Consider the following 27,713-nt stretch of genomic DNA (forward strand, 5'->3'; position numbering starts at 1 on the left):
CTAACCCGCCTACCCCACTGACCAAAAGATACATACCACATTGCGGTACTGAGCAGTACGAGTCGAGAAGAGGTCCGTAAACATCTCAACGGTAAGGCAATTTCAATACAGTTATCTAATGTCGAAAACGAACATAGCTATCAAAAGATACCTCTCTGTTCCATATTTAGTTGTTAAGTTAACACTTTGGCTTCCGAGTCATGTGGAGATAGGTTAACCTAAGTTAATGTGTTAACTACAAACTGAAAGATAAACCGCTGTATTGCAACAGCTGCTCTTTTGTGCGACCACTTCTTATCTTTTCCATGTATTTCCAAACGTTGCGTTAGCCCACTAAGCGCTCCCTGGCCTTGTGTTGAAACATTTTTATCGACTCTTCTCGACTAAACATGTCCCGTTATCGTTTATCGGGATTCAGCTACACTCATCTGTGTGGAAATTTTAACCCGTGGTGGTTATTGATGTGCAGTTTTTATTCCTGTACACACACACTCACACTTGCTTACTGTCCTCCCAGACCCTCTCTTTCAATACAAGAGCCCAAGCTAGCAGGCTAGCTAGCTAAATACTGAAGACGCCAGCTTGTCTATCTATTTTTAGGTGGTCAGACTATAAGCTTTTAAGCCACACTATACAGAACGGCTGCTAAGGCCTTGGTGTGAATGAAAGCGGTGTTTTTAGCACGCTAAGTCACTTGAGTCAACCATTATTTGGATGCAAAGCTAAATCTCAGGTGTGCCCGGTAACGTTACAGAGACGGCGGATCAGTATATGTATTTTCCACCAATCTCGCTGTACTCCTCTTACTCTTTCTGTGTAAATATTAACCGAGAGAAAAAGATAGTCAAACATTTGTTTTAGCCCTGTGCTTCTTGGCTGAATAACAGCCGCATCTGTTTTGCTTCTCTTAAGAAGAAGAAGAGGAGGTGGGACCTGACATAGTACTGTTTTCCACACACTGCAACAGAGAAGCCCACTTCACTTTAAGGAAACAGAGGTGTTTAAATAATTGTAGCTTCTTTGAAAAAACAAAACTGAAATCTGTTTTATTTGCTGTGTATGACCACCGATATCCACACAGGGCACAAGGAAATGCCCTGAAGACTTTCACCAGTCAAAAGAGACAGTGAACGAAGTGAACAGGGAGATGTCTGTGCCAAGAAACTGTTGAGAAAGCAGCTCTTCACTGCGATAAACAGTGTGACTGCAGCCAGTGTCAAGAAGGCAAAATGTTAAATGGGGTTTATTGTTGTCACTGTACTCAGAGCTTTTGCAGAGAACGCCTCATTGCACAAGGGAAGCATGCCACACATTGAACAAGCATTTGACAAGCAAGAAAACAGATTTTTTTCGTTTAGTAAGGGGTAAAAAATGTGATTCCTCTAGGCACAGCCATGAAAAACAGATTGGACAACAATACCAGCGATCATGAATTTCCTTTTTCCTCGAGAACTGGGAAGGAAATGGGGTTTCCATGCTGTCATTGACTATTGCCCCCCCCCCCCGCCCAGTTTTTTATTTTTAATTTAGAAATTAAAAATATCTAACACAGACACACAAACTCTACTTTTTGTTTGTTTGTTTATCAATGATGTTGGTTACAGGATGCAATTAAAGTGTATGAGGTGGTGTAATTATTATTTTTGTTAGCACCGTTGTCTAGGTTTTGACATTAACTTTTTGAATCTAAGTGACAGTAGCACCTTTATGAGTGATGTTTGCATTTGCCGACAAACGCTATTAGTGGAAGCTTAGGGAAATTTTTGGGTCTAGCCTCTGCAGAAGAGAGAGAGAAGCAGACAGCGGCAGGAAATGAGGAGAGACACAGTTATGAACAGAGCAGGATGACGAAGACAAGTGAGACACAAACTCCAAGACAGGGAAAAGCAGATAAAAGGGGGGAAGAAGTCTGCATGTGCACTCACCACAGAGTTTTAGTAAATAAAGCCTTTTGTGAAAGATACACTGGGCGTGTTAGCAGTGCATACTGCATACTGGTGTAGTGGTTTGGGTGGATTTGTTTTGTTGTAATAGTGATACCCATATAAACTAAATATTAGTCATGCTCAGAAACCCTAAATAACTGGCTGATTACTTCTCCATTACCTGGGCAGCGCAGATTGAAATAACGCACTTTTGGGCATAAAATGTAACTCTTGAATTATTCCCCATTAATTGAGTTTACATTTATTCTTCTTTCATTCATTTGTCAAAAATATACTTGATGTATTTAATGTTAATATTTTTTTATATTAATGTAATATGTGGAGTTAGGGTTTGCTGACGTGTTTAAAGTTTTACCATCAGTCCACGTCACTTTGTGCCAACCAGCGATTTCTGATATATTTGCAGAGGTGATGGAGGTCTTGGTTAACAATTAACAAAGCTGTGACAGTGTCAGGGAAAAACGAACATTATGGGCATCATAAAAGTGGACCCAGTAGAAAAGCACCTTACTAGAGTGCTTTAGATTGTCAGGTGTGCTTGATAATGTGACCAGTGTTATTATCCTTACCTTTCTCTCTAGAAATGTAGTCATCTCTAGTAATATGCTTAACCTGTTTGAGGATTTTGTTCACAAATTTTAAAGTTATTTCAGACCAGGGGGTGGTGTGTGTGGCAGAGTTTTATTTCGTACTGGCATAAACTATACAAGTTGTAAACTTGTCAGGTGCCACAGTCCTTCTGTCAGTGCTTTTGAAGTGGGGTTGAACTGCAACACTAGGATTAAATACCCTTCTTTCAGAATAAATAATTGTGAAGGGCCAAGGTGGTTAGTAACACAGTGTTCAGTCATGGCTAAAATTTTGTTTCTCATGCACATTGCTGCTTCAGTTTTTATTTAGATTATTTTTGAAATGTCTTCATGATATAGTGAGGTTTAAAGAATGTTTAGTGGTAAATAAATGGTTTCAATGATTTTATGTTGGTGCCACTGGCTAAACATTTGGTCACATGTGTAGTTTTTGAAACAAATGTCTTTTATTTTACCTAAAAATGGAAAACCAACCAAATTGTAATTGGAAATCATAGTTCTGGGCCATTAAAAGAGGTGAGTTTAGCGGAACAAACCATACAATGTCAACATATAAGGTGAAGTAAGTTATCTAACAGAAGTGACCAAAATTGAGCTAACAAACAAGAGAAACACAAACACTGACACATGATGTAATTATGTAATTACATTATGTAATTACAAAAACAAAAAATAAAGGTAACTAAATATGTTTTTCTATGTTGTGTAGCTACTAGGTCCATAACACTATTAATAACTTGTGTTCATGTATAATGGCTTTGACTGGATTACTGTCCAGGATTACTGTCTAGTGATGGGTATTAAGAACCATAAATTCAGACTAGTCTGACAAATGGTCCCTCTTAATATTTATGTAACGCTTACTGATTCTAAGATGGCAATTTCTTTCAAATTTCTAAGCACCCTTTAATAATTGCATTGCTGTCTGTTTACATCATGTGCCTTCTGGTCATAGCCTGGACTGTTCAAAGTCCTCTTTTTTTTTTCTTTTTTTTAAAAACTCTATATATCTCACTGAATTATCTCTTTTGGTGGCTGCTTTTAAGTTCACCACCTCTTTCACTTCTTGTGCTTATGGTGTGCCACAAGGTTCTATTTTGGAGCCTTTATAGTTTCTGATATATATTGTCCTTGTGGTCCACATTTGTTATCACTGATACACAGATGACATTTAATTACATATCTGTTTTAAACCTCAAGATGTTTCTAAGTTATAGATCTTGCATAAGTGCAAAGACTATTAAAAATTGGATGGCTCACAATTTGTTGACTCGATAAAGAGAAAACAGAAGTACTTGTTTGTGGCCCTTGTGAGATTTGTGCCTAAAGTAATGGAAACACGAGGTCCCTTTGGCAAAAGTGGCGAAGGGACCTAGAGTTACACTAAGAAACTTGGTTTAACTTTTGACTCAGTTTCAGTTTGGATGTTTGTGTTAAATCTTAGGTTCATGCTTGCTTTTACGACTTAATAAATATTGCCTTTTGTTAATATTTATATAACAACTATTGATGCTAAGATGGTTACCGCTTTCAAATTTCTCACCACCCTTTAACAATTAAGATTCTGACATTGCTGTTTGTTTATGTACTGTGCTGTCTAGTCATGACTGACAGGCTAGACTGTTCAAAATCTTGTGCTCACTTTGTTCACACAGATATGAAGAGTAATCTTTTTCAGTGGCTGCTTCTAAGTTCAGCTCCTTTTTCACTTCTTGTGCTTGTGGTGAGCCACAAGGTTCTTTTTTTGAGCTCTTTTGATTTCAATTGTATGATCCTTGTTCTGCACATTTTGAGAACTTTTAAGGACATTTCTTATCACTTATATACAGATAGCATTCAGTTAGGAACATCTTTAGGTTAATTGAGGTCTTGTGTTCAAGACCTCAGCTAAAAACTAATTTAAAAAAAAAAGTTTTCTTTCAGGAAATGTTTTTATTTCTAGCATTTTTGTTGTGATTTTAGTGATATTAGTCTTGAAAGCTGCTATATAAATGAAACTTTTCAATGACTTACTTACCTAAATTTAACCCTTAAAAGCTGATGGGAGCCCTGCGATCCTATTTGCAGATCTATTTTTAAATCCTGGTAGAACTGCAAACAAATAAGTTAGAACATTATTTTTTGGAAATAAAGATTTTGGAGTTTTATTTGCATATCATGCATTCAGCATGCCCCAGTCTGCAGTTTCCTTCCACTAATGGGTTTTCAAAAGTCATGTAAAAGGCACATGCAACAACAAAAACATTATAATCCAGACACATGATTTGCCAATCTGATCAGCTGTTCATAGCACATCCTATGTCGGAATAAACGCCATCACATTGTCAGCATGACCTATCACATGGTTTAATGTGGCCATTACCTTTGAAAACCGGACAAACAGGAAAGGTTTTTTTCTCTCTCTCTCTCTCTCCCCCCCCCGGGGCCTCTACTAGTGGTATTGAAAGTCATGTTTGACTTTGTGGCTTCTTGTATAGTTCCTGGGACACTTTGATGACACTATTGGAAATAGTTTATTTTGATGCACATGCTGTTGTTTTTGCAAATTGTGCAGAATAATGTCTATTTTTGCTTTTGCTGCAGTTTATAAAAAGGAGTGTATATCAATGTCCATTGACAATTTTGAGGGATACATCTTTGACATTTTGACAAAAACAAAAACAAAAAAAAAACCCCAACAAAAAAAAACTTACAAAAAAACAAAAACAATTTTTAATTTCGTTGTAGTTTAATTTGGGATATAACAGTTGTATTGATTCATAGCCATTTGAAATGTTCCAAAGAATGGCACAACAGCACATAAAAATGTAAAGATAAGCTCTGGTGGGCTTGTTCTATGTTAGGCTAAAAAGAGTTAATGAAAAAGCAGCTAAATGCTATATACTGTATATAAAAAGGTAGTTGCGCATAAATAAGGCAACACCAGCAAAATCAGAAAACTGATAAAAGGACCATTTATTAGATTAATAGGTATGGTTCAGCATATTTGGCTGCTTAACCAAAACACCAGCTTCTTTTGAACAGCCTCTCGTTTCTAACACTGCTGGGATTAACTAAAATTGCAACTACTTTGACCTTAAGGTCTATCGTTTGCTGTCATTATCAAAATAACTCAGAACAAGCTTGGCATTGAGTTTTAGCACTCTTTAAAATCTTCCTAATTAGGGCTTGATCCCTACTGTGCGCTCCCTTTGGGTAGCAGTAACTTAGCCTAGTTTAAACTTAGTTGTGGGCAATAGTACCACTTACACTAACTAATTCTGTATTGTAATTTTTTGTTAATATTCAGTTTCTGTTTTTTATTTCATAGGTTTTATAATTTAAACATTTTGATATGTATTTGATGACTGAAAATAGTTAGCATATTTGTGCCTTAATATGCAATCTCATGTGTTAATGCTAGTAGCTAATGCAGATGTTAGTTGATTTTACATTTTATTGATCAACTGCTATTGGTTTAATTGAACATTTACTGCCCAAGTAAAATGCAGAGAGCTTCAGTACTGTTTCTGCCATAATTAGAAACACATGAAATTTTACCACCACTCACATGATGCCCCAGTTTTCTTGTGTCCTACAACAGCTTTTAGAAATCTAGGCTAGTAGCACGGAAATGTCAGGAAAGAAATTGTGTCAAAATACAAGATGGCATTTTAATAATACTGCAACAAAAGGGCAGTGCATAAGTATGAATATATCAAAAAGCAAAACAGACTTTAAATGTATTTAGCTCAATTTCACTGGAGTTGATGTGTGAGCTTTTAGTTTAAGTTTTTAGTTGATGCAGGGCCATGACAAACACATGTTGGCAAGCATGATGGGTGGGGCTGTTGGTAAGACATTTTAAGCAGATCAAGCTACCACTGAAGGCCTTTTAATAAGCTTATATTTTCCTTGCATACATCTGAGCTGGGTATTTTCCTTTTTGGTTTCTTTCAGGTAGCTCTGATTTCTCTTTGCATCCCATATTAGTTATGGGAGTTAGGGCTGCACGTCACCAGCTGCTTGCATCTCGTCACTTGTCGTCATAGCCTTGTGGTGCTTTGATGGAGATATTTATTTATTTTTTTTATCAAGTGATGAAACAGATTTTGCAAATTATGTAAGAAAACTGTTCCCGTTAAACATTTAAATAAAGTATTGTCCTCTGTAATAGCTACAATTTTAGGTACTGTATTGGCATAGGCTGACATGCTGGTCTCTCACTCAGACATCGGCTAGTGTCAGTGTTATGCATGTAAATGCATAGTATAACCCTTTTGTATTACATAAAAATTTATAAGAATATTATTGCAGAGTGTATGATACGGTGCAGCCTTATTGTAGATTTTAGCCTATTTTACATGGAACAATGAACCTAGTAATGTACTTGGGGTAACTGGTGTAACAGTGACCAAAGGCAGACCAGTGCTATGACATATGAAAAACAAATTGTGTAGACACAAAGGATTGCTAGAAAGTCAAGTAAGAGATGATTTCCCATTCAGTTTACGTCAGTCGTATAATGAGGAAGCAGACTGCAAAAGATACAGTTTGAGCCTACATGGTAATGAGCTTTAAGGACTAATCATACCTATACAATTTTGTCTGGTTCTTGTTGCCCTGGCTTCCACATGACTAAACCTTTAACATACACTTTTATGCCTAATGGATTAAGGAGGTCATATACATAGTTTAAATAAAATAGTATGTTAATATAGATGAACAAGTAGCTGTTTTCCCTTCCATTTGACCTTCCTTGCCATGAGGATATCAAAAGGGCGCACTGATTGCCTCTTCACGTAAAGACTGTTGAGGTCGCAGAAACCCAGACATGAAGGACCAAGAAGACTTGGAGTACAGTAAGTTAATGATCCTTAAAAGTCCAAAGTCCACTCTAGTTGAGAATCATTATTGTGTTTCGTTGGCATTTAAAGTGTGCTTTAAATGTTTTACGATTTTTCTAAATGACATAAGCTATCAATTTTCTAGTTTCAGTCAGAAAACATTTTTGGCAGGTTGGGAATTTTCTGCCCAAGTCTGCTAGGTCATTGTAGCTGTGAGACTCGTCTTTGTAGTCAGATTGTTGATAAATGCTAATATGTAGTCAATGCTGGGTAATACACTAACTACTCCCTGTTGACAACAAGTCTTCTCTTTGCTATCCCAGATATAATTTATGAAATGTCTACACCACACACAGATGAACAGAGCATCTAGCTAATTTGTGTGATGGTCCTCTGGGGCTGTATGGGCCTGTCATCTTTATCCATGACCCATAAAGCCACAGGTGGTTTTCTCATTAGAAGACAGAAACTCTCAGTACATTGGTTGTTGTGACATTCAGCTCCCCCAGAGACTTGTGCAAACACCTATCCTATTTTTGTGGCCTGTCTCATCATTACCCTTGGCTAAACACCTTTACACTGTCAGTTAACAGATTGACTTGAGATAACATTGTTTTGTGATAGCAGGACCTTTAAGGTATGAACAGCATATGTTGTAGGTTTCATAACATAAAGTAGTAAAAGAATGATATGGAGTTAACATTTCAACAACTTCAATTGAATTCATTCAAGACGGAATGATTTTTGCCTTTGGGCCCTTTGGATTTTAAATCCAACATGGGAAGGAATAGAAATGGCTCATTTTAATGACAGTATTATTCCATGGGCACTTTGTACTATACCTACAGTCATGCAGTTATAACCACAGTTCATAGTCTGGTCATGGCAGTTGTCACTGTCACTGCAATATTATGCAAAACTTTCTAGTGGCTGTATCTCGTTCTGCATTTCACGTGGCTTCTGAAGCTGATCGGGTCACTTCAAGAGATGATGCTTGCAATTCTGGTTTTTGCATTTATTTTTGGTCGCATTTCAAAGGGGTCATACCCCTCTGCAACACTAAATACACATTCTGTTATTTTAAGAAAGCAACATCAAGCTGTAGATTAAATGAGAAAGTTAGATGTGTTTTTGGCATAGATTAAGTATTATTAAGAAGCAACTGTGCAACAGCAAGGATGTTTACTTTGGTAGCATGTTTATCCTGATATAAAGTGCTAGGACTTTAAAAAACACTGATTTCTTTCCTCCCCACACTAGCCTTACCTTTTTAGTAGTTAGTAACAGAAATATAACCTAATATTTTTTATTTTATGTAGCCCAAGGAGATTATTCATTCCTGAGTATTCACCACTAAGGAAGTTTTAAAGTATAGTACCAGTGTGAAGGATGCTTACAAATGGATTTCTTCTTGTGAATCTAACCTTCTCAGTGGCTCTGCTTCTTAGAAATGGGACCATAGTTGAAGGACTTGGCCTAACCAAATTAACTCATTCCAATGAGTAGGGCTCTCTGAACTACCATGTGATTCACAGGAACAAACAGGGTTGCATTTTATCAATATAATCTTTCACTGCAGCCAGGTTAGCCCGGTTATGTAAATATTGTCCTTTCATTGTCTCTCAATGGGGGTGTTTGTTTGCGTGCTGTAAAGGGATACAGATGAGAGCGTCTTGTTCATTCATTGTTAGTGGGCTCCAAAGGTACAAAAAAAATTGTAATCGGATAGAAGTCTTTCAAAATCTCAACAAAGAAAGGGCCAACTCCCTTAGATCACAGAACAGGAAGAAGATAAACGATTCATTCCTTTTTAAAAGCAGTTGTGTGGGAATGTCATATTTGTTTACTTCCATTGACATAAAATGTATTTACATTTACACAAAATGATCATTGTATCACATGCAGACATATAGGTTAAAGGCAACACAAGCTTTTCACATGTGAGATTTATTGGTGTAAAGTAGCGAACTGATCTGCTGGCAGTTTTTCGTCATACTCTCAATAAATCAGTACTCGTTCTGAGCTGTGAATATCAGAAAGTGTCTGCATTTCACCACTTACACTGGTGCACAAGTGACACGGAGGGTGTAAAAAAACCAAAAAAAACCAAAAAAAAAACCGCCTTTAGTTGGCGGAAGTTCACATAGACCTCTTAAAAGTCAACCAGCACCTTTCAAACGTGTTAGGCTGCATACAGTGCTGTATCTACTGTAGCTCAGAAAGTTTATAGAGAATAGAAGTTATTGCTGTGATGTGGCTGTGTGAATCTATGTCAGGTTAATGAGATTTAAATAGTTAAATCTCACTTTGGCAAGAGTTTAAAAAAAAGTTAAAATCTGGAATTGGTGCAACTCTTTGTTTTATTACATGCCTGCAGCAGCAGGCAACATCCATGAGTGTCTCCTGTCCAAGAGCGTTGCTTGCATGCAAGCATGTGACAAAAGAGTAGTAACTTCATTATTTCTAAATTGTGCTTGGTATGGAGCTTGGATTGATCACTGCCTAACAACAAAAGTAACTGTGTACTTTTCTTAAGACAAGTCATGTGGCATGCAAAGTCTATAGCCTACAGTTAAATAATTTTCTGATCGAATTATTGGATTATTTTGCGATCGTGGCACCTAGACTCTGGAATACCCTCCCTGTACATATTCGTATGGCCGAGTCTATCCAGTCTTTTAGATCTCGTCTTAAAACTTATCTGTTTACTTTGGCCTTTGATTCTAACTAGTTGGCTGATTTTAGTTTATTGTCTTGTTACCTATTGTTTGTTGTCCTATTTTATTGTTTGTTTTAATTGTTTCGTGTTTTGACTGACTGTGAAGCACTATGGTCAACACTGTTGTTTTAATATGTGCTATATAAATAAACTTTGATTTGATTTGAACTTTGATTGGACATTTACTAATGTGTGTATGGATGTAGGTGACGTAGTTAGAAAACTAATGCTGTATTTAATTTTATTTTACTTTAAATCTTGTGCATAGAATATAATTAGGACCTTTTTTTTTTTTACTGTGGCTTCTTTTCAACTGCAATAGCTTAGCTGTGTCTCAATGAGAAATAGCTAAATATGTAGCTTAAAAAAAGATTGTGTAGCTTATGTTAGGGGGCAACTAACAGTTTTCATTAGCAGTTAATCTACCAGAGTTTAAAAGTAAAGAGCCAAAATGAATAACCCTGGGCGCTGTGAATAAGAGACACTTGTGCATCAAAAGCTGAAATCCATCAATTTTTTCCTCTCCACATAATTGGAGTTGAAACACCGAGAGTGGTTACTTTTATGTTAGTGCGTCTATAATTAAAAAACAGAACTGCAATTTCACCACATTTGATTCATCAGAAACAAAGCACAAATAATTTTAATAACACTAATATTAGTTGCCCTTTTAAGGCAAAGTGATGTGCTTGGCTAACTCCAAATAATTGCACAGGTTTTGTAGGTGCAAGAGTTGTTCTCAAAATAGCTGCGCAGCTGATGATCTTTTTATATGCTTCCATGCTTGTGGTTGATGGTTTGTATTATAACAAACCTCGTCCCAAAAGACAAATAATAAATGATCAAGTTAGTTTACTTTTCAGTTTATATGAAGGAAAATTAGATATGTGTAATTTTATTTCTGTTGCATTTAGTGTTTTACTCATTTTTAACATATCCAGTTAATGTAATCTTTACTAGCGGACGGCGATTGAATATTTTTTTTTTAATTTCAAAATTTTTTTGATTACAAATAATACAACTAATATAATAACCACATACAAATAATAATCACAGATTTCTTTGCTCATTAACAAATAGTAATTTTTTTCACTAATATTCATCATAAATATCTTGTTTTTCCTAAATTTATTCAGTTGTAGTTGACCAGCAAGAGGTAAAATCAAAGTAAAGAGGTAGAATTTGACTCATGATAATTAATTGACTAATTGCCCTTTGCCTCTTGCTACATTTTTCTACTAGTCATACCATTAGCTCAGTTTGTTGCTTGTTACTGCTAGTTACCTTGGCCCTCTGAATCGTTTTTCATGGTTTGGAGACATTCCCCTCTTCTTGTCATTGGTTAACTGGCCCAAAAAAAGGAAAAAAAATTAAATGCTCTACAAAAAACATATCTACATGTTCCAGCTTGAGTGATCCACAGATAAACCATCACAGGTAGGTCCGGTTTACTTGTCTCTGTGCACATTTTTTTGTGGTAACATCTGTAGTGTACATCTGTATTCACAGCCCAAAATATGCAAGTCTGTACTTCTCCTAATTTCACAAAGGTGATTAGTCATGCTAGGAAGTTTCAGCTGTCACAAGAGGCAGCCGTTTATTTTGGAAAGGTTAGAAAAAAACCCCCCTCCAAAACAAATAAATGTGCAGCAAAATTGATAAAATCAGATAAAATATAAACACAATGTGTTTGCGTCCATTCATGCAAACATACATTTTGCAACACGTAAGGAGTAATTAAGCGCATCACACAGCTGACACTTTAAGCTCAAATTCATTTCAAGCATTTAAAAAAGCGTGTATCTAGTGTTGGCCCAACAGAAAGTCATCAGTGTGTCTACCCTGTCAAGTACAGGAATGAATGTCGAGCAGAGCAACTGTGTTTTTAGAAAAGCTTTTTTTTGAATTACTGATCTGAATCGACTCTCCGTTCATAGTCGCTGTTGTAAATGAGTCTCTTGGTCCCACTTTTGGCTCACTAACCAGACTATGGATGGTGTGTTTATGTTTGTCTGGTGATATATTGTTGCTCATGGGTGGTACTGTACTCGTGTTAAAGCTATCATTGTTAGAATAATTCTATTTTTTGTGTGCAACAGAGCTTACATGTGAAAATATGAGGAAGTGGTGACATGATCTGCTTCTCCAAAATGCTTCTTGTACAATGATGGTTGCTTCTTTTGTTCTTTATTTCTTTCCATCACACCATGTGATGTATTTGTAGCTGTTAAACAACAATTAATTATTAATTTTTTAGTTGAAAAGCATGCCCACATGCTTTTGGCCAGCAAGCCTTAGCTTTACGTGTAATGCTGAATTCCAAGTACTAGGCTCATTTGGTTTTAATGGCTGTGTTCCATTTTGGAAAATACCTGGTAGATAGTCACTTCAGTTATTTACTGGCAGGATTAGAATGGCTTGTATCAAATATAGAAAATAATGATGTTTATTCACCATTTTAATACCTGATAAGGAATAGAAAAGCTGACAATATTAGTCCTCGGCTGAAAATTGGACTACTTTCAGACAGTCTCTTCTGAAAAGGCATCAGAGTGTTTCACAGTGGGTAACAATAAGTGACAGCGATAGTTGGCTGAAGAACGGAAGAAGGGCTACAGTGAGAAGTTTAAACCCCCATCTTCTTTTTCATCTTTGCACAACTGACCACATTGTGAAATGCATGCGGAAGTCATCAGTTGTGTTGGTGTGGGTTACTGAAGTGATTCAGCCATGCATCAAAGACTTTTAATGAATCAACTGGGTAGCTGCCTATCAAAACCCAATAACGGGTGAATAATCTTTTGAAGAATGCATACTTAATATTAAAATGAGACTTACAAACTTGTAACAGCTCATGTGAGTACTGTCCACATCGCTCAAGAAGTTAAATTTGCACAGTTAAGAAAGAACATCAATGGCACAGAGTAAAAACCTCTTAAAACACAGAGTAAAAACACCATGTCTCTGTCTACACAGTTGATTATCTACAGTTTATCTTTTAAGACATCTGCTTGCTTGACTTGTCACTTCATAGGATGTGGACTTTGCACTGCTTTATGTGTACGACTAAAGATGCATATACATACATATTATCTTTGTTGCATTTCAAAATTCACAATAATATGAGGTTGAGGGTTTTGCTTGTTTGCTTGCAATCCTTAGTGTAATTTCTGTTTCTGTGTGTGTGTGCGTGTGTGTGTGTGTTACACACACACGCGCACACACGCACACTTTTTGCTATCAGAGAATCCTTAAGTTCCCATAGGGTCATATAACCGTTACAGCCAATGAAAAAGTACCGCACCATACCTAAGTACCAAAATAACTAAACAAAAATATTGTTGAAAGGTGGTATCTTTCAAATTCAAATATAATATTTGTCCATGCAAATACACTCACTGGCCACTTCATAGGGTCCACCTTGCCAGTAACAGGTTGGACTCTCTTTTGGTTTAAGAACTGCTTTAATTCTTTGTGGCATAGATTCCACATTTGTTGGGAGCATCCATGTTGCAAATCTCTCTTTTTATCCCATCCCAAAGTTGCTCTACTGGATTGAGATCTGGTACCATGCCATGTTCACAAAACCAGTTTGACACTAGAAAAAGTTGCATTTCCTGCGAAAATGCTGTGTGAATGTCTTGTAGTGGAATCTGCTGAAAAAAGCAGAAGTAAAACTATGTGCTGAAAGGAGGTGAATAAACTGAAAAATCTGCTGAAAAGGGGTGAAGAAGCAGAAATTTGTACTGACAATAGGTGAAAAAGTTTAACTGTCTCTTGAAAAGAAAAGTTGCCCTGAGCAGGGTTTGAACCCGGGCCTCCTGGGCTTAAGGCGGCTACTCATCTCACTGAACCAAACTGGCTTGCAGGAAACTAAAAAGTGATGGAGAAACTGACAATTCTGCTGAAATGAGCAAAGGATGCTGAGATTTGTGCTGAGACGAGGTGAAAAGGCTTAAAATTCTGCTGAATAGAGGTGAATCAGCAGAATTTCTGCTGAAAAGAGGTTTCTGCTGAAAACAGCTGAAAAAGCTGGGATTTGTGCTGAAAAGGGGTGAAAAAACTAAAAATTCTGCTGAAAAGGGATGAAGAAGCTGAAATTTCTGTTGAAAAGGGTTAAAAAATTTAACTGTTAACTAAAAAAAATGTTGCCATAAGCGGGATTTGAACCCTCCCGGTCTGGGAACAGCTGCTCATCTCACTGAGCTAAAACACACCTCAGCCCTGCAAGCAGAAATAAGTGACCACATTGATAATGTGTTCCATTCATTTCAATGGGCAAAAATAATTGCATTAAAAATTTAATATCTCAAAAAGTATAGAAGTTATGAGCACCAAAAGATATTCGGCATAATTCGGAGCAGAATTTTTTAAAGTTTGAACGGCAAAAATCGGATAAAAACTGTGGGACTAGTTAAGGTGCAAAAAACGTACGGAAGCAACAAGAATAAAGGAAGGATAAAGAATAAAGAGAAACAGGAACTCTGAGGCATTCACACAATTATTTGAACTTTGTGACATGGCACATTATGGTGCTGGGAGCAACCATCAGAAGATGTGGTCATAATGGGATGGACATGATCATCAGCAGTACTCAGTAAGGCTGTGGCATTTACACATGCTCAAAGTGTGATAATAAAATTCCCACACAATTACTAGCAACCCAGACTGATGATAGAAGGCAGGACAGATCCATGTTTTCATGTTGCGTATAACAACTTCTGACCTTACCATCCAAATGTCACAGTGGAAATCAAGACTCATCAGAGAACTGCTGCCCAGTGGGTGATTTCTCCATTTTATAGACTGTAGAGATGGCTGTGTGGGTTTCTGAAATACTCAGACCAGCCTGTCTGGCACCAAGAGCCATACCCCGTTCCAAGTCATCTAAATCATCTTTCGTCCTCATTCTGGTACTTTGAACCTTAGATTATCTTAACAATGTCTACATGCCTGAATGCATGACACTACTGCCATGTGACTCACTGATTAGATATTTGCTTTAAAGGGTAGATAAACAGGTGTACCTAATAATGTGGCATGGTGTGTGATTGTACAGGTTACTTTATTAGTTTGAGAATTAGTTTGTTGTTTCCCTTTGCTTGTGTGAGATTATTTGCGAGTAAGCTGATTCATAGACCGAAGGTCGTTCGCACCCAGCTGACTCAGTGACAGCTAATCTCTGATCTGTCTTGCTTGTGAACTGTTAACACATTGTTGTAAATGCTGCTCTGCTTTGCTCCCAGCATGCTATGTCTTCGTACACAGCTGGGATGTCATGTAGCTGGTCCATGGGGGTACCATTAGCATTGTCTTTATTTATTTATTTTTTTACACTTCTTCTTTTAGTAGTGTTTTGTATGCTTTGGAATTATTGGGTGATTAGGTCATATTATTTCCCTGACATCAGCGAGAATAAATCCGATGCCAGGTGTTACTGCTTCTGTAGACAATCAAGCTTACAGCCTTTTTATTTGGCCCTGTTTTGCTGGCCTAAATGAAGAGGCCTCTGAGCAGATTGGAGGTGAGATGGGGTACTGATGTGCAGTTTGTTGTCCTGCCAACTAGTCAGTCTGCCAGTGTATTTAGCTGCTGCTGGCCTAGGCTGACCTGGCTGTGTGAGGGCATGACTGCTGGCTGACTGCCCTCCTGACAGGGGTGGGGCTGACTTGGTGCTCAGCTCTGACCTTCATTTTGATTTATGAGTTCCTCTTCTCAGCCTGGTTCCCTCCCATCCTCCTGCTCTGTTGACCCATCCATGTGGTAGAGCAGAATTTGTCTCCAGATGTACATTGCTCTCCCAGAATCACAAGCAGGGCCTCCCTGTGTCAGCCGCCTACACCGCGGTGTATAAACAAACTAATGAAATGCAGCAGATACGTGAGTTCATCTTCTAGCTGGTGTAAAGATTTTGATGTTACTGTGCACACTACAAAAAGAAAACTTAAGTTGAAGGTAAAGGGCATGATTTACTTGCAGAATGTTATTTTCTCAGAGTATATGAGCTTTTGTGATATTTTTTGTTTTGATTGATAATATTGTGAAACAACCTGAATTACTTGGTCAGCTAGCTTGACAGTCTACTCCAGCAAACTGTAGAAATTAGGATTTATCTGTGTTTGGCCCTGTCTCCTCTGCTTATTCCATGAGCGATGAATCCCTGCCTCACGCTGTAGATGTTTTCTTTTCTCCTTCCATCTATCCATCACTTTCTCTTTCTTTGCATTTACCTCAGATCTGTGAGCCTTTGTCAAATAATAGTGATTTTGAACCAGAAACCCCCTTTTATGTTGCAGCTCAAAAGAGGCACTCCATGATATGTTTTGTGTGTATTTTTACACCCTCTCAGCAGATAAGACTCATAATGTGCTCGTGTTTGCATGGAAGGTCTCCCATCAACATCTATTTGAATCTGAAACCCTAACCCTGAATTAAATCTTTGGTGGTTTGATCTGTGGTTTGCAACATGCAATATGCTGCTCTATTAAACGGAATGCACACACAGGCTTGCAGGTCTGGCCAGGCATCTGGTACAGACCACACCCAGTAGCAGCCTAAGCCGGATGTCTGCATGTAAATTGACTTAGTGCCGTTTACTAGCATTATGAATCATGTTTTAACTTCTCTTAGGGTGGAGTATGTGGAAATGGATATGAATGTCACCACTGCAGTCTGATTCACAGCATTTTATTTTTCACAGGGGTGAAGTCTGCGGAAAAAGCTTGTGAGGTGAAGGAAGCTGCTGTGACACACATCTGTTCATCTATTGGTCCTAACCTTAAGAGATCTTGCTTCCTTTTTTTCTTCATCACAATAAGAGGAGGCTTGGGCTCCCTCTAGGTGCGAAACTCACCATGTGCCAAAACTGGAGAGGATGTACCACTATCCTTTAAACAGCCAAATCTCTTTTAACCCTTACCCTCTAGTCTGGGGACCATCCTAATCCTCCACATTGCCCACTGGCCAAAATGAGGAAGGTGGTGGCATGGACAGCAGAGGATGTTTCCCAGTGGTTGAGCAAAGAGGGAATGCCGGAGTACATAGATGCCCTCCAGCAGATGAATGGCCCTGCTTTACTCAGGCTCACAGAAGCAGATTTCCAAAAGCCTCCTCTCTCACTGGTGTCGTCTGATTGTGGGCAGCAGCTGTTGGAGCGACTGGAGACACTAAAGCTAGAGACACACATGGAGGCTCATAAAAACGGCCACGCAAATGGGCACGTTGGTGGAATATCCAACGGAACTAGTAAGTCTCACAGAAATGGCACATTGAAGGAATTCCAGGACATGATTCAAATTCCCATCCCTACAATGGAGGCTACACCATTCCCTGCTGAGTGGGGGAAGACGGGCATAGCATTCCTCTATGCGGTGGTGTGCTTTGTCACCACCACTGTTGTCATCTCGGTTGTCCACGAGAGAGTCCCGCCAAAGGAGCACACTCCACCACTGCCCGATAAGTTCTTCGACTGGTTTGATAGGGTAGAGTGGGCTTTCTTCATCTGTGAGATAAACGGCATGCTCCTGGTGGCACTCTGGCTCATACAGTGGATACTCCTCAAGCACAGGTACAGTCACCGTCTCAGTTAGGTGTAAACTTTTAGCTTGTCAAAGCTAAAATTTCATTTAAATGGAAATATATTATTCTTTTATTTACTTTCTTTCTCTTCCCTCTTCTTTTTTTCTCCAGGTCAATAATAGGCAGAAGGTTCTTTTTCATTGTGGGCACACTCTACATGTACCGGTGTATTACAATGTACATCACTACTTTGCCTGTTCCTGGGATGCACTTTAAATGTGCTCCAAAGGTATGGAGAGTGAATAGTTTGTTTCTTAACTGATTTTGGAACAAATGTTGTCCCCACTGATCACTGATTGTATTTGTCCATCTATTTTTGCCATGGGAGAGTCAAGTAGTTGCTCAACTTTCTTTGGGTTCCTATTTTGCAAATGCTAGGAAAGCATTTTCATATCTCCTTATTGGAAGCCTTTGTATCAAGAATGAGAAACCAAAAGCCCAAGGGCCAGAATTGGCCGACTGGTTGAAAAAACAATGTCAGGTATTAAATGTGTAGTTAAAGTTTTTTGACACTGCCAAAAAAGGGGACTTTCACTTACCTGTCCCACTTGTATGGAAGCCCGTTTCCGCCACTAAAAAAAACCCCCAAACAAACAAATATCCATAACTTGAAATTTTGAGTTACTTTTCTCGAAATTTCGAGTTAATCTACGTGAATGAGGTCACTTTCTTGTTACCTGGAAGCATATGGCGCAGAGTAACGCACACTCAAAACCGGATCGCAACAAATTGGAGCTTTCACGAGTACGTTTGCTGATAGTAACGCCATGTGTTTCAGCTAATAACACAAGGATTTCATCATTTTTGAAGCCATGCTGAAATTACTCAGCAATCTGTGCGTTCATGACTGGATGTAATACCAGTAGCTTAGCTGTAGCATTTGTACCTGAGGGCTTCAGCTTCCGGGTAACAAGGAAATGACGTCATTCACGTAGATTACTGATTGGCAGTGCTTACTCGAAATTTCGAGTTACTTTTCTCAAAATGTCGAGTAAATAAGTTGAAATTTCGAGTTAATAAGTCGAAATTTCGAGAAAATAACTCGAAATTTTGAGTTATGGATCCTTTTTTTTTTTTTTTTCTTAGTGGTGGAAACGGGCTTCCATTGAGATCAAAGTTGGCTGGATTGGGCCCAAGAGTTTGACATCCCTAAATCAAGGCTTTCTGTTGGGATAATATCTTCTTGTACCTAGCTTAAAATATTATTTTAGGATCATGCTACTAAAGTTTAGGTCATGTAGCCTACCCTGCTCATGTTGACATGTTTGGGGGAAATGTGAGATTGAGGGCAGATAAGCCACACAGCCTTTCTGCCCCGATAGTGTCGTACACCCTTGCTTTTTGCTGTTATGTAAAAATACTAAACCACTTCCTCCGGTGGTGCAGCAAAGCCTGAAGAAGTTGGTCTTCAAATAACAAAGATGTGTTTGTTATTTGACTCTGTATGTTAAAAGAAAATATAAAATCCACATAATGGTATGGGTATTAACAGATACTACAGCATTACAGTTCTTTTTTTCATGGTTCAAACATCTCAAAGGGATTCATCATTTATTGTTACTTTAAACTTTGCTACTTAAACTATAGTCATGTGAGAAAACCTTTCACAGGACTCTGAATTCCTGTGGAAAACGTAAGCAACCCTGCAGGTTCACTAGCTTGCAGAACCACTTTTAGCAGTAATGACTTGTTTTGTATTCGACTTTATCAGTCTCTCATATCAATGTGGGAATATTTTGTGTCACTCGTCTTTACAGCATTGCTTTTACTGGAGTTTGTGGACATAAGTTTATGCACAGCTGTTTTAATGGCTGGCCACAGCATTTCTATTAGGTTGATGTCTAGACTTTAGATCCTGCAATGACCCAGTTAGATTCTTTTCCCTTTCAGCCTCTCTTTTATAGATTTGCTGCTGTGCTTGGGTTCATTGTCTTGACCTAATTTAGGTCAAGCTGTCAGACAGATGTCTTCACACCTGACATTAGAGCACTTAAACTTAGGCTACGTCCACACTAATGCGTTTTTGTTTGAAAACGGATCGTTTTCTCTCCGTTTTGGCCTCCCGTCCACACTGAGACGGCGTTTTCCTAAAGGAAAAACGCAGCGTTTTAAAAACGCTCTCGAAAACGCATACATTTCAAAACGGAGCTGTCCCGTCACAGTGTGGACACTCGAAAACGCAGACTTTCTAAAACGATGACGCATTTTAGTCATGTGATGCAGTCATGTGACCAATTAAACAAAGATAGCGGAGGGCATTATACAGCAGTTGTTTTGATTGCTCTCAATTTTGACAGCCCTTAAAAAGATTCATATCAGTTTGTACATGCTCCAGATAGCTTTTCTTGAAATTCTTTAATTCTCACTCGCTTTTGTGCATGCGCAGAACTGGAACGTAAGCGTTTTGGGCCGTTTCAATGTGGACGCTCAACTCTGTGAAAACGACTGAAAACGCTAGTGTGGACGCGGAGCGTTTTCAGACCTATCTGGGCTAGTGTGGACGTAGCCAGAGTCAGCTCAATGATTGCAAGGTGTGCAGGTCCTGCTGCAAAATGAGTCTAAATCAAGGCCTCTACACTACTTTGCTTGACACTTGGTGTAAGGTGTTGGTCTTGGTTTTTACCAAACATCTCTGCTGCGGTCTTATTTCTCAAGTCCTGCGGTTTGTTCAGATGCGTCATTTTAGAGACGAGAGGCTTTCTTCTAAAAAACAAAACAAAACAAAAAAAACACACCTGAATGCACCAGACCAGCAAACTGCGTACATCTCTGCTTTTATAGGAATTGTCAGTTGCTGATGATTTATTAATCAGATGTATTTGATTAGCAGGACCTGGCTGCTACTAGCCTTCTTAATTCCTGTGGAAGCAGTAAGGCTGTACTTACAGTTTCACAGGACTGCATAGGTTTCTGTGAAAACTCCTTTTTCCACACTGTACATTTTGCTTCCAATATAGTCGTTTTTGTGAGCGTATGGTTGCAGAAGCTTTCACTTGTAACCAGGTGTTTTGCAACTGTCATATCTTCAGTATGGTTTACCTATATTTAAATAAATATAATTGTCATAAAATAATGGAATTTGGGGATTCAAAAGGAAGCTAAAAAGCAACGACAAACTTTTACATTTTTGCTTTTTATAAGTAATGTGCACACACTTGCCGATGGCGTCATACTTTAGAGGTGAATTAACGAACGACTGTGTTTCTTTCAGCTTCTTGGGAACTGGGAGGCACAGATGAGGAGAGTAATGAAAATGATTGCCGGTGGGGGACTATCCATCACAGGTGCTCACACTATGTGTGGAGATTACCTGTATAGTGGCCACACTGTCATGCTGACACTAACGTACCTCTTCATCAAAGAGTGTAAGTTTAACTTTGTCTATGTTGCAGTTTAATTGAGAATATATTGTAATATTTTACTTCTAGGGTCAGTTCCCTTTCTCAAAGTCAAGCTTTCTGTTTAAAACTGATGATTTTGACAGTCTCATAAACCATTTAAAAATGTGTGGTCCCCCCCCCCCCCCCCCCCCCCCCCCCCCGATTTTCTCTGCTACTAAAATTAGCATTAAGATGGACTTAGATTATATATTTTCGATTTACCAACTAGTCTTTCGGTTTTAGTGCCTTTGGCATCACATTGATATTTCACACTCAAGTAGATACTGTGACACAACTGCACAAGCAAATGTGGACCCTGTGTAAAAGTGAAGAGGAAGTGTTTCAGTCTCGACATTTTTTTTTTTTTTTGTCATCTTAGTGTCAGTTTGTTTAGTTGTTGCTTGATTACATAACAACAGTTTCTGTTGCTCAGCAGGCGTTATCCATTATCTAACCACCCCCACCCCCATTCCCCGCACCCCCACTAACCTGTTTACTGCTAACCCAGAATGCGGATGAAATGCTGTAGCTTTTTTAACTGCTTTATCATATTGTGGCAATGTTTTTGATTAAATCCTGGTGTTTGAAAGGTCTTTATTTGCCTGTGTTACATGGCACTGCAGTGCTGGTTGATAGAGTGGTGACATCTAGTGGTGAAAAGAAGAAAAGCTTTAAGTAGTGCTGTAGGGTCACACTGACACATCAGTACCAGCTGATACAGGAGTTGGAATTCATAGGAAGAGAAAACAATTTTTTGGTATATGGTTTGTTCTTTCTGGTATATTGAACTTTTTTTCCCTCTCTTTTTGGCAGATTCTCCAAAGCGATTCTGGTGGTATCACTGGCTTTGCTGGACTCTGAGTGCAGTGGGAATAGTCTGCATCCTTCTTGCCCATGACCACTACACTGTGGATGTGGTTGTGGCCTACTTTATCACTACACGTCTCTTCTGGTGGTACCATACTATGGCGAACCAACAGGTGATTGTACCATTTATGTTTGTCTGCTAGATTTATATTTTTTATTTTCTTGGACAAAGATAATGTCATCAAAGTAAAGATGCCTAATCTTGCTATAAAACACAAAATTAGCAAAATCCTCTTTTGCAATAAAGAGTTGAGCAAACAAACATACCGAAGGCCCCTCTAGGTTCTTATCTATATCAGATATTATAATGTCGTCATGTTGCCTAGCAACCACATACCAGTGGGCTAAAATCATGTGTAGCATAGACATGTATTCAAATGTGATTTTTTTTGCAGCGAATAAAGCTGAATAGAGCCTGTGCTTTAGTACGTAAGTTGTATAGAGGATGTGAGGTACAGGTACCATTACAAGGTCTTAACCTGCCACAATAGGAATTGTGGCTCAGTTGTGATCTCTCCTTTTTGTTGTTGTTGTGTTTCAGTCGCTGAAAGAGACATCACAGAGTAACCCATTCTCACGGGTGTGGTGGTATAGACTGTTCCAATACTTTGAAGAGAACGTGAACGGCCCGGTCCCCCGGAACTACCAGCTGCCATTGTCGTGGCGAGCGTTGCACTGGAACCACAGCGTGAAGTACAGCAGACTGGACATCCAGTGACCCCTATCATGTTAAAGCAGGCAAGGACTGTGACTTCCATAAGTGCTGTTTTTAACCAAGGAAGATGGCACTGTCCAATGTAGCGCTGTCCTTTCACCTCTAGTAACACCCTTGTCCAAATGGGTAGCACTGTGACCCACCTAGTATTTTCTTTTTCCTCTCTTCTTTCTTTTCTGACAGTATTTGTCGACACAGAGCACTAATTTATTTGTTTTTGTTTCCATTTCAAAGGTAACATACATTTCTGCTTTTATAGTACATCTATAAAGCATTTAAACACTTTTTTAAAACTCAACTTGTTTGTCAAAACAGCACACACAAGTTTTCTTTCCCTATCAGCACAAAAGAATAGTCGATGTTGTCATGTTCTCAGATTTTTAGTGCAAATGGGTCAATCAGAGGTTTATGTAAGAACCAAAATGCCATAAGTATTTTTTTCCCTTTTTTTTTTTTTTAATAGCAGCTTAATTTTTGTAAACTATCCTTGCTGAAACGAGTCAAAGGTGCAAAAATAATTTTTCTAAACATTTCAGACTTTATTTTTCAAAAACAAATGATGTCCAGAGAAGATTTTTAGATTTTTATCTTTTTCAAGATGGATAACTGAGAGCATAAGAATCCAGTGTGGTATAATATGTTTCCAGTGCCTTCTTTTGCTTGATTGTAAAACAGTCCAAGTACTATATGTAATGTGTCTGTCTGCAGCGGTACCTTCCTCGTACCGTGGCGTGGTCACAGTCTCGTTCCCATGAATGTATAAAAGAAACTACGCCAGCCTTGCCAGAAGATTGGTCTTCCCAAAATTAAGTGCAGAGAGGGACGTATCCAGTTTGGTTGTCAGTGCTCTTTGATGTCAGTTTGTGCTTAGCTGGTTAACGCTGTTCTACCAGAAACAATGACTGTTAATTGTATTTTGTTCATGTCTAAAGCATTTCCTTTTCACCACGGTTTAACTGCCACCGGTTATGTTCAAAGCCCAACCACTGATGCTCAGTTGCATGCTACACCGCATCTGCTAGTTTTACTTTGCAACAGTATCTGGAAAAATCACTCCCTAATTGGAGGTTGCATATGAAATGTCTCTGAGGTGCTGAGTTGAGTTATTTTGGGTCTGGACACGTCTTGTGCATCAATGCAGAATCTCTTCCTCAGGAGATAATGAGCCCCTCTCTTGTTCCCCACACGGAGTTCTTTGTTTGAAATCAGAATTAACCTCATTAGAGTATTGTCGCGTAACCTTTTTGGTGATGAAACGTAGAGGGAAATGTTCAGCGTGACACTTGTGTCGAGCTGAGGAAATGTCAACAAAACAGAAACTTGAATCAAAGTTTCTGACCATGTTTGGAATGAATTTACCGACTTCGTACATGTGCTAAATCAGGCTGCTATCCAACAGTTTGAGGAGAGTAAGTGCAACACCCAAACAATCCTCTTTCTCGAAGTCACAAACAATGAGACTTGTTTGTGGTTTGTGAGGAACAAACTGAACCATGATGCACAGAGCTGGTGACATTTTTGGCCATAAGTGTGCAAGAATTAATTTCCATGAATGTGAAAATGCGTCCATCGAAATAATTAGGTTTTTTTTTTGTTGTTTTTTTGTTGTTGTTGTTGTTGTTGTTGTTTTTTTTTCCTTTGTGTAACTGTGACTGAACTGTAGAGTATTACACAAAGGTTCATAGATAGGGAATCATTAGTGTTGCTACATGAAACTGTAACTTCAAATTAAGCTCAGTAGCTCTGCACTAATTTTGTTGCAATATCAGACAAGCCCAAATAAAGCGTGCAACTGGTGTGATTATATTCTTTAAACTGTCAAATGAAGGCAGTAAGAACATACCATTATTTTCAAAGCGATCTCATGAACCTAGTAGCGTTTAATCCCAATAAGAGAGTCTTGATGTTTGAGACAGATTACAGCACTATCTTCACCTCCGTTTCGTAGCATTGTCCAATCATTTCACTTTTACAAAGAATCATCAGCTCAGTTTCAAAGAGCGCAGCAGCTCCCTTGCATATAGCCATATTCTTGATTTTGGGTTATGCTTGGTCAAGACACAGTTCTCTTTGAGGGCTTGGATAAGAATAAAGGTTGGGTTTAATGTTTGTCAGTTAGTTTGCCAATCAAGTTATTATTACTTTTTGTTGTTGTCTTGTCCCTCTTTAAATGTCACGCTCACACTTTTTTTCCCTTTTTGTTTGAGTGTTCATACCAGATATTTGTAAGATATTATAAATGAATCTACTTGGGATGTTTTTGAATAAAACATTTTACTATAATGTATTTGACTTGTTTGTGCCTTTCTTTAAAATTGACTTTTCCCCCCCCTGTCTTTCTGTGAAATTGTTGTACCTGAACATGATGTCATGGCAGATCTAACTAACATCCAGCAGATGGACACATTGAGCTGGATAAATAAGAGCAGTGTAAGGAAGGCTGGCTTCTGTCAGAAGATGGTTTTGCTTCCAGTATACAGCTAATTTGTGCAATACTCTACTGATAAAGTTGCGAGACGGGCTTAAAAGTTCTTTCGACATATACTTTTGGCATTTCTTAATAGATTTTCTGGGCCAACATTATTGCGTAAACAGGGAAATAGAAACTTTTTTTTTCCATTGTAGGTCTTCTTTTTTTACCTTTCAACCTTCCCTCTCAAGTTTGATGCTTTAGTCGTTCTGTAACCCCTCCTCTCATCCATACAGCTGTTTATTGTCAGCCAATCCAATAAACTGGGGCTCTTTGAATAAACGCACCATTTATAGCTGAAAACGGCTGCTGGAAAAAGGATGTTGTGAGAGCTGAGGGTGGATAAGAGCAGTGGCATTACACATGAATGGCTCAACAATGGAACTTAGTCTAAAGGCTATATTAAGCTAAAGAGACCCATAAGTGTGTGAGAATCTGTGGGCTGTTGTTACGATACACATCACAAAAAAATTGTTTTAAAAGAATTTTCCATTAACATCAATACTTTAGGTTTGGTAGAAGTACTGACCTCGTAAGCCCACAACCTGGTTTTACGTTTTGGTTCAAATGTTGCTACATCCTTTGGAGGACCACAGGGATTGTTTTTTCCTAGAAAAATAAAATGAGCAGGAGTAACAGATTAATAAATCTTTTTTCCCTACCATATGGTTTCTGGGACATTCAACAATACATGTGACTTCCTCTTTTTCCAACTGATTCCCAACCATCAAAACAAAACAAAACTCTTGCATGAAATCTGTCTGGAATGTTCATGTTGGACCGTGATTTCTCACAGTAACAACTTAACTGATAAAGTAGGTTTTCTGGGCCTGTAATACAGCCAAAAGTAACGTTAGCTTCAAGCTTTCACCCTGTTTCACTCAGGATTGAAGTTGTGACTCCTCTCTTTTGAACTTTAAATAAAACATAACCCACAAATTACATCATGCAGATTGTCAAACGACTGATCGCAGTGCTGATCTTTGTCAACTCTGCCCACAACAGCCTCCAGAGGCACGAGAGATCCAAAAAAAACTAATTAGATCACATTAAAGTATAAGAGGTCACTGCTAGATTTTTGTCACCTCTGGAGTTTTCTAGTGATGCCTGCTAAAAGAGCAAGAGGTCTTCATAATTCCTCGACCGAAAAAGAGGTTGCATATTTATTTTGAGCTGGTTCCTCAGTACACTTGAGACTTTGCTAGCACCCTGGAGAGATCGGGTTGGCCAGCCAAGCCAAACTCCCACACACTACTACTGTACACAGTCAAATGAGGGACAGGGAGGGGAGGAGTGAGCTTGTGCTCTAAACATCTTCTAGTTTCAGCCGACTTCATTAAACAGACCGCAGCTTGGCTCTCAAGATGGTATGCAGCTTAATGTGTCTGAAAAGGTAATGTAATAATGCAGGTGAGCAGTCTGCAGTGTGGACAGAAATCCTGTAGTGTTCTTAATTACTGTCACCTTACATTTGATTTGCGAATTTGGAGGGGTGAGATGCTCGCTGTGTGTGGAACTGCCTTTAGGTGCTTGTAGTTAGAGTCGTTCGGCATTATTTAAATCGTAATCTGTGAATGATTTTCCAGCATGTAAAATGTGAAAATGCAGTCTTTGCTCTGGCATCCACGCTGCAGCAGCCTGCTTTACAATCTGTCCTCTCTCCAAGCTCTGTCCATCAGTAAAACGTTCCTACTCACTGTACCCTCAATATGTGAAAAAAATATTTTTAGAGCTTCATGACATCTCCATCAAAAAACACCATCTACTATGTTACCCTAACCTCCCTTGATGACATTGAGCCAAGAGAAACAACAGTTTGATTCATGGGTTCACAGGCAAATTCTATTCTATTCTCAGCAGTGCTGTGGTCTTTCACCATAATACCATACTTAGTCTGTGAAGATAATGTTATTGGATTGTAAATAGAGTTTTGTCTATTAATGGATGGCTTGGAAAGTGGGTGGTATGAGAAAAAAAATGATAATAAAACTGCCACGGTAGATATAAAAATATTTAAGACTGCAGTCAACAGGGAGACAGATGCACACACCCCTCTGTTTTTATTTCTCTAGGCCCTAATGTTTTCACACTGCATCTGAATACCAATGCCTGTGCTTTGCACAGTTTGGATTTTCATTTCGAGTTTCAATCTCAGGAATCTAGATGTCATCAATGCCCTTCAGGTCCAGATCAAGCTAGTCATACTTGTAATAACAGTACTTTTCGTCATCACAGACACCATTATCACTGCTGGCGAGATGTAATGTCATTCACTCCACCGTCAGGCCTCCGCTCTTGTCTCAAGAGGCCAAGGTGACCTGTGCTTAAAAAGACGACCTTATCGGACCTCCGCTTCCCTGCTAAGGTTTATCCTCGGTTCAGAGCATGCTCATTTCGCCACGGTCTGTCGGCTCTCCCAACACCCCCCGAAGACTCTGAACACTTGAAATTGCATTTTCAGTTGCTCTGCCATCGGAGAGGTGACTCAGTAACTGGCAGTCATTACGAGCAATATGACAAAGTGGTGATTTTCAGTGGTGAGGCTCCTGCCACTCTCTGTGGAGGTCTGAGGCTGGAAATCCAAATCCTGCTAGACTCTGTTGTTAAGTCGAGATATCCAAT

At 38.7% G+C, this 27,713-nt stretch overlaps 1 protein-coding gene across 1 annotated transcript; it reads left to right on the forward strand.

The window, feature by feature from the left end:
- LOC134640043 (phosphatidylcholine:ceramide cholinephosphotransferase 1-like) lies at positions 1-24,908 on the forward strand. Its single transcript, XM_063491609.1, has 6 exons — positions 1-91; positions 16,782-17,648; positions 17,771-17,888; positions 20,871-21,024; positions 21,853-22,019; positions 22,448-24,908. Exons 2-6 carry the CDS (start codon positions 17,050-17,052, stop codon positions 22,622-22,624), a joined length of 1,215 nt encoding a protein of 404 aa, XP_063347679.1. The 5' UTR covers positions 1-91; positions 16,782-17,049; the 3' UTR covers positions 22,625-24,908.
- Positions 24,909-27,713: the final 2,805 nt, after the last annotated feature.

The sequence above is a fragment of the Pelmatolapia mariae genome, linkage group LG13 (assembly GCF_036321145.2).
Source record: "Pelmatolapia mariae isolate MD_Pm_ZW linkage group LG13, Pm_UMD_F_2, whole genome shotgun sequence".
NCBI lineage: Eukaryota > Metazoa > Chordata > Actinopteri > Cichliformes > Cichlidae > Pelmatolapia > Pelmatolapia mariae.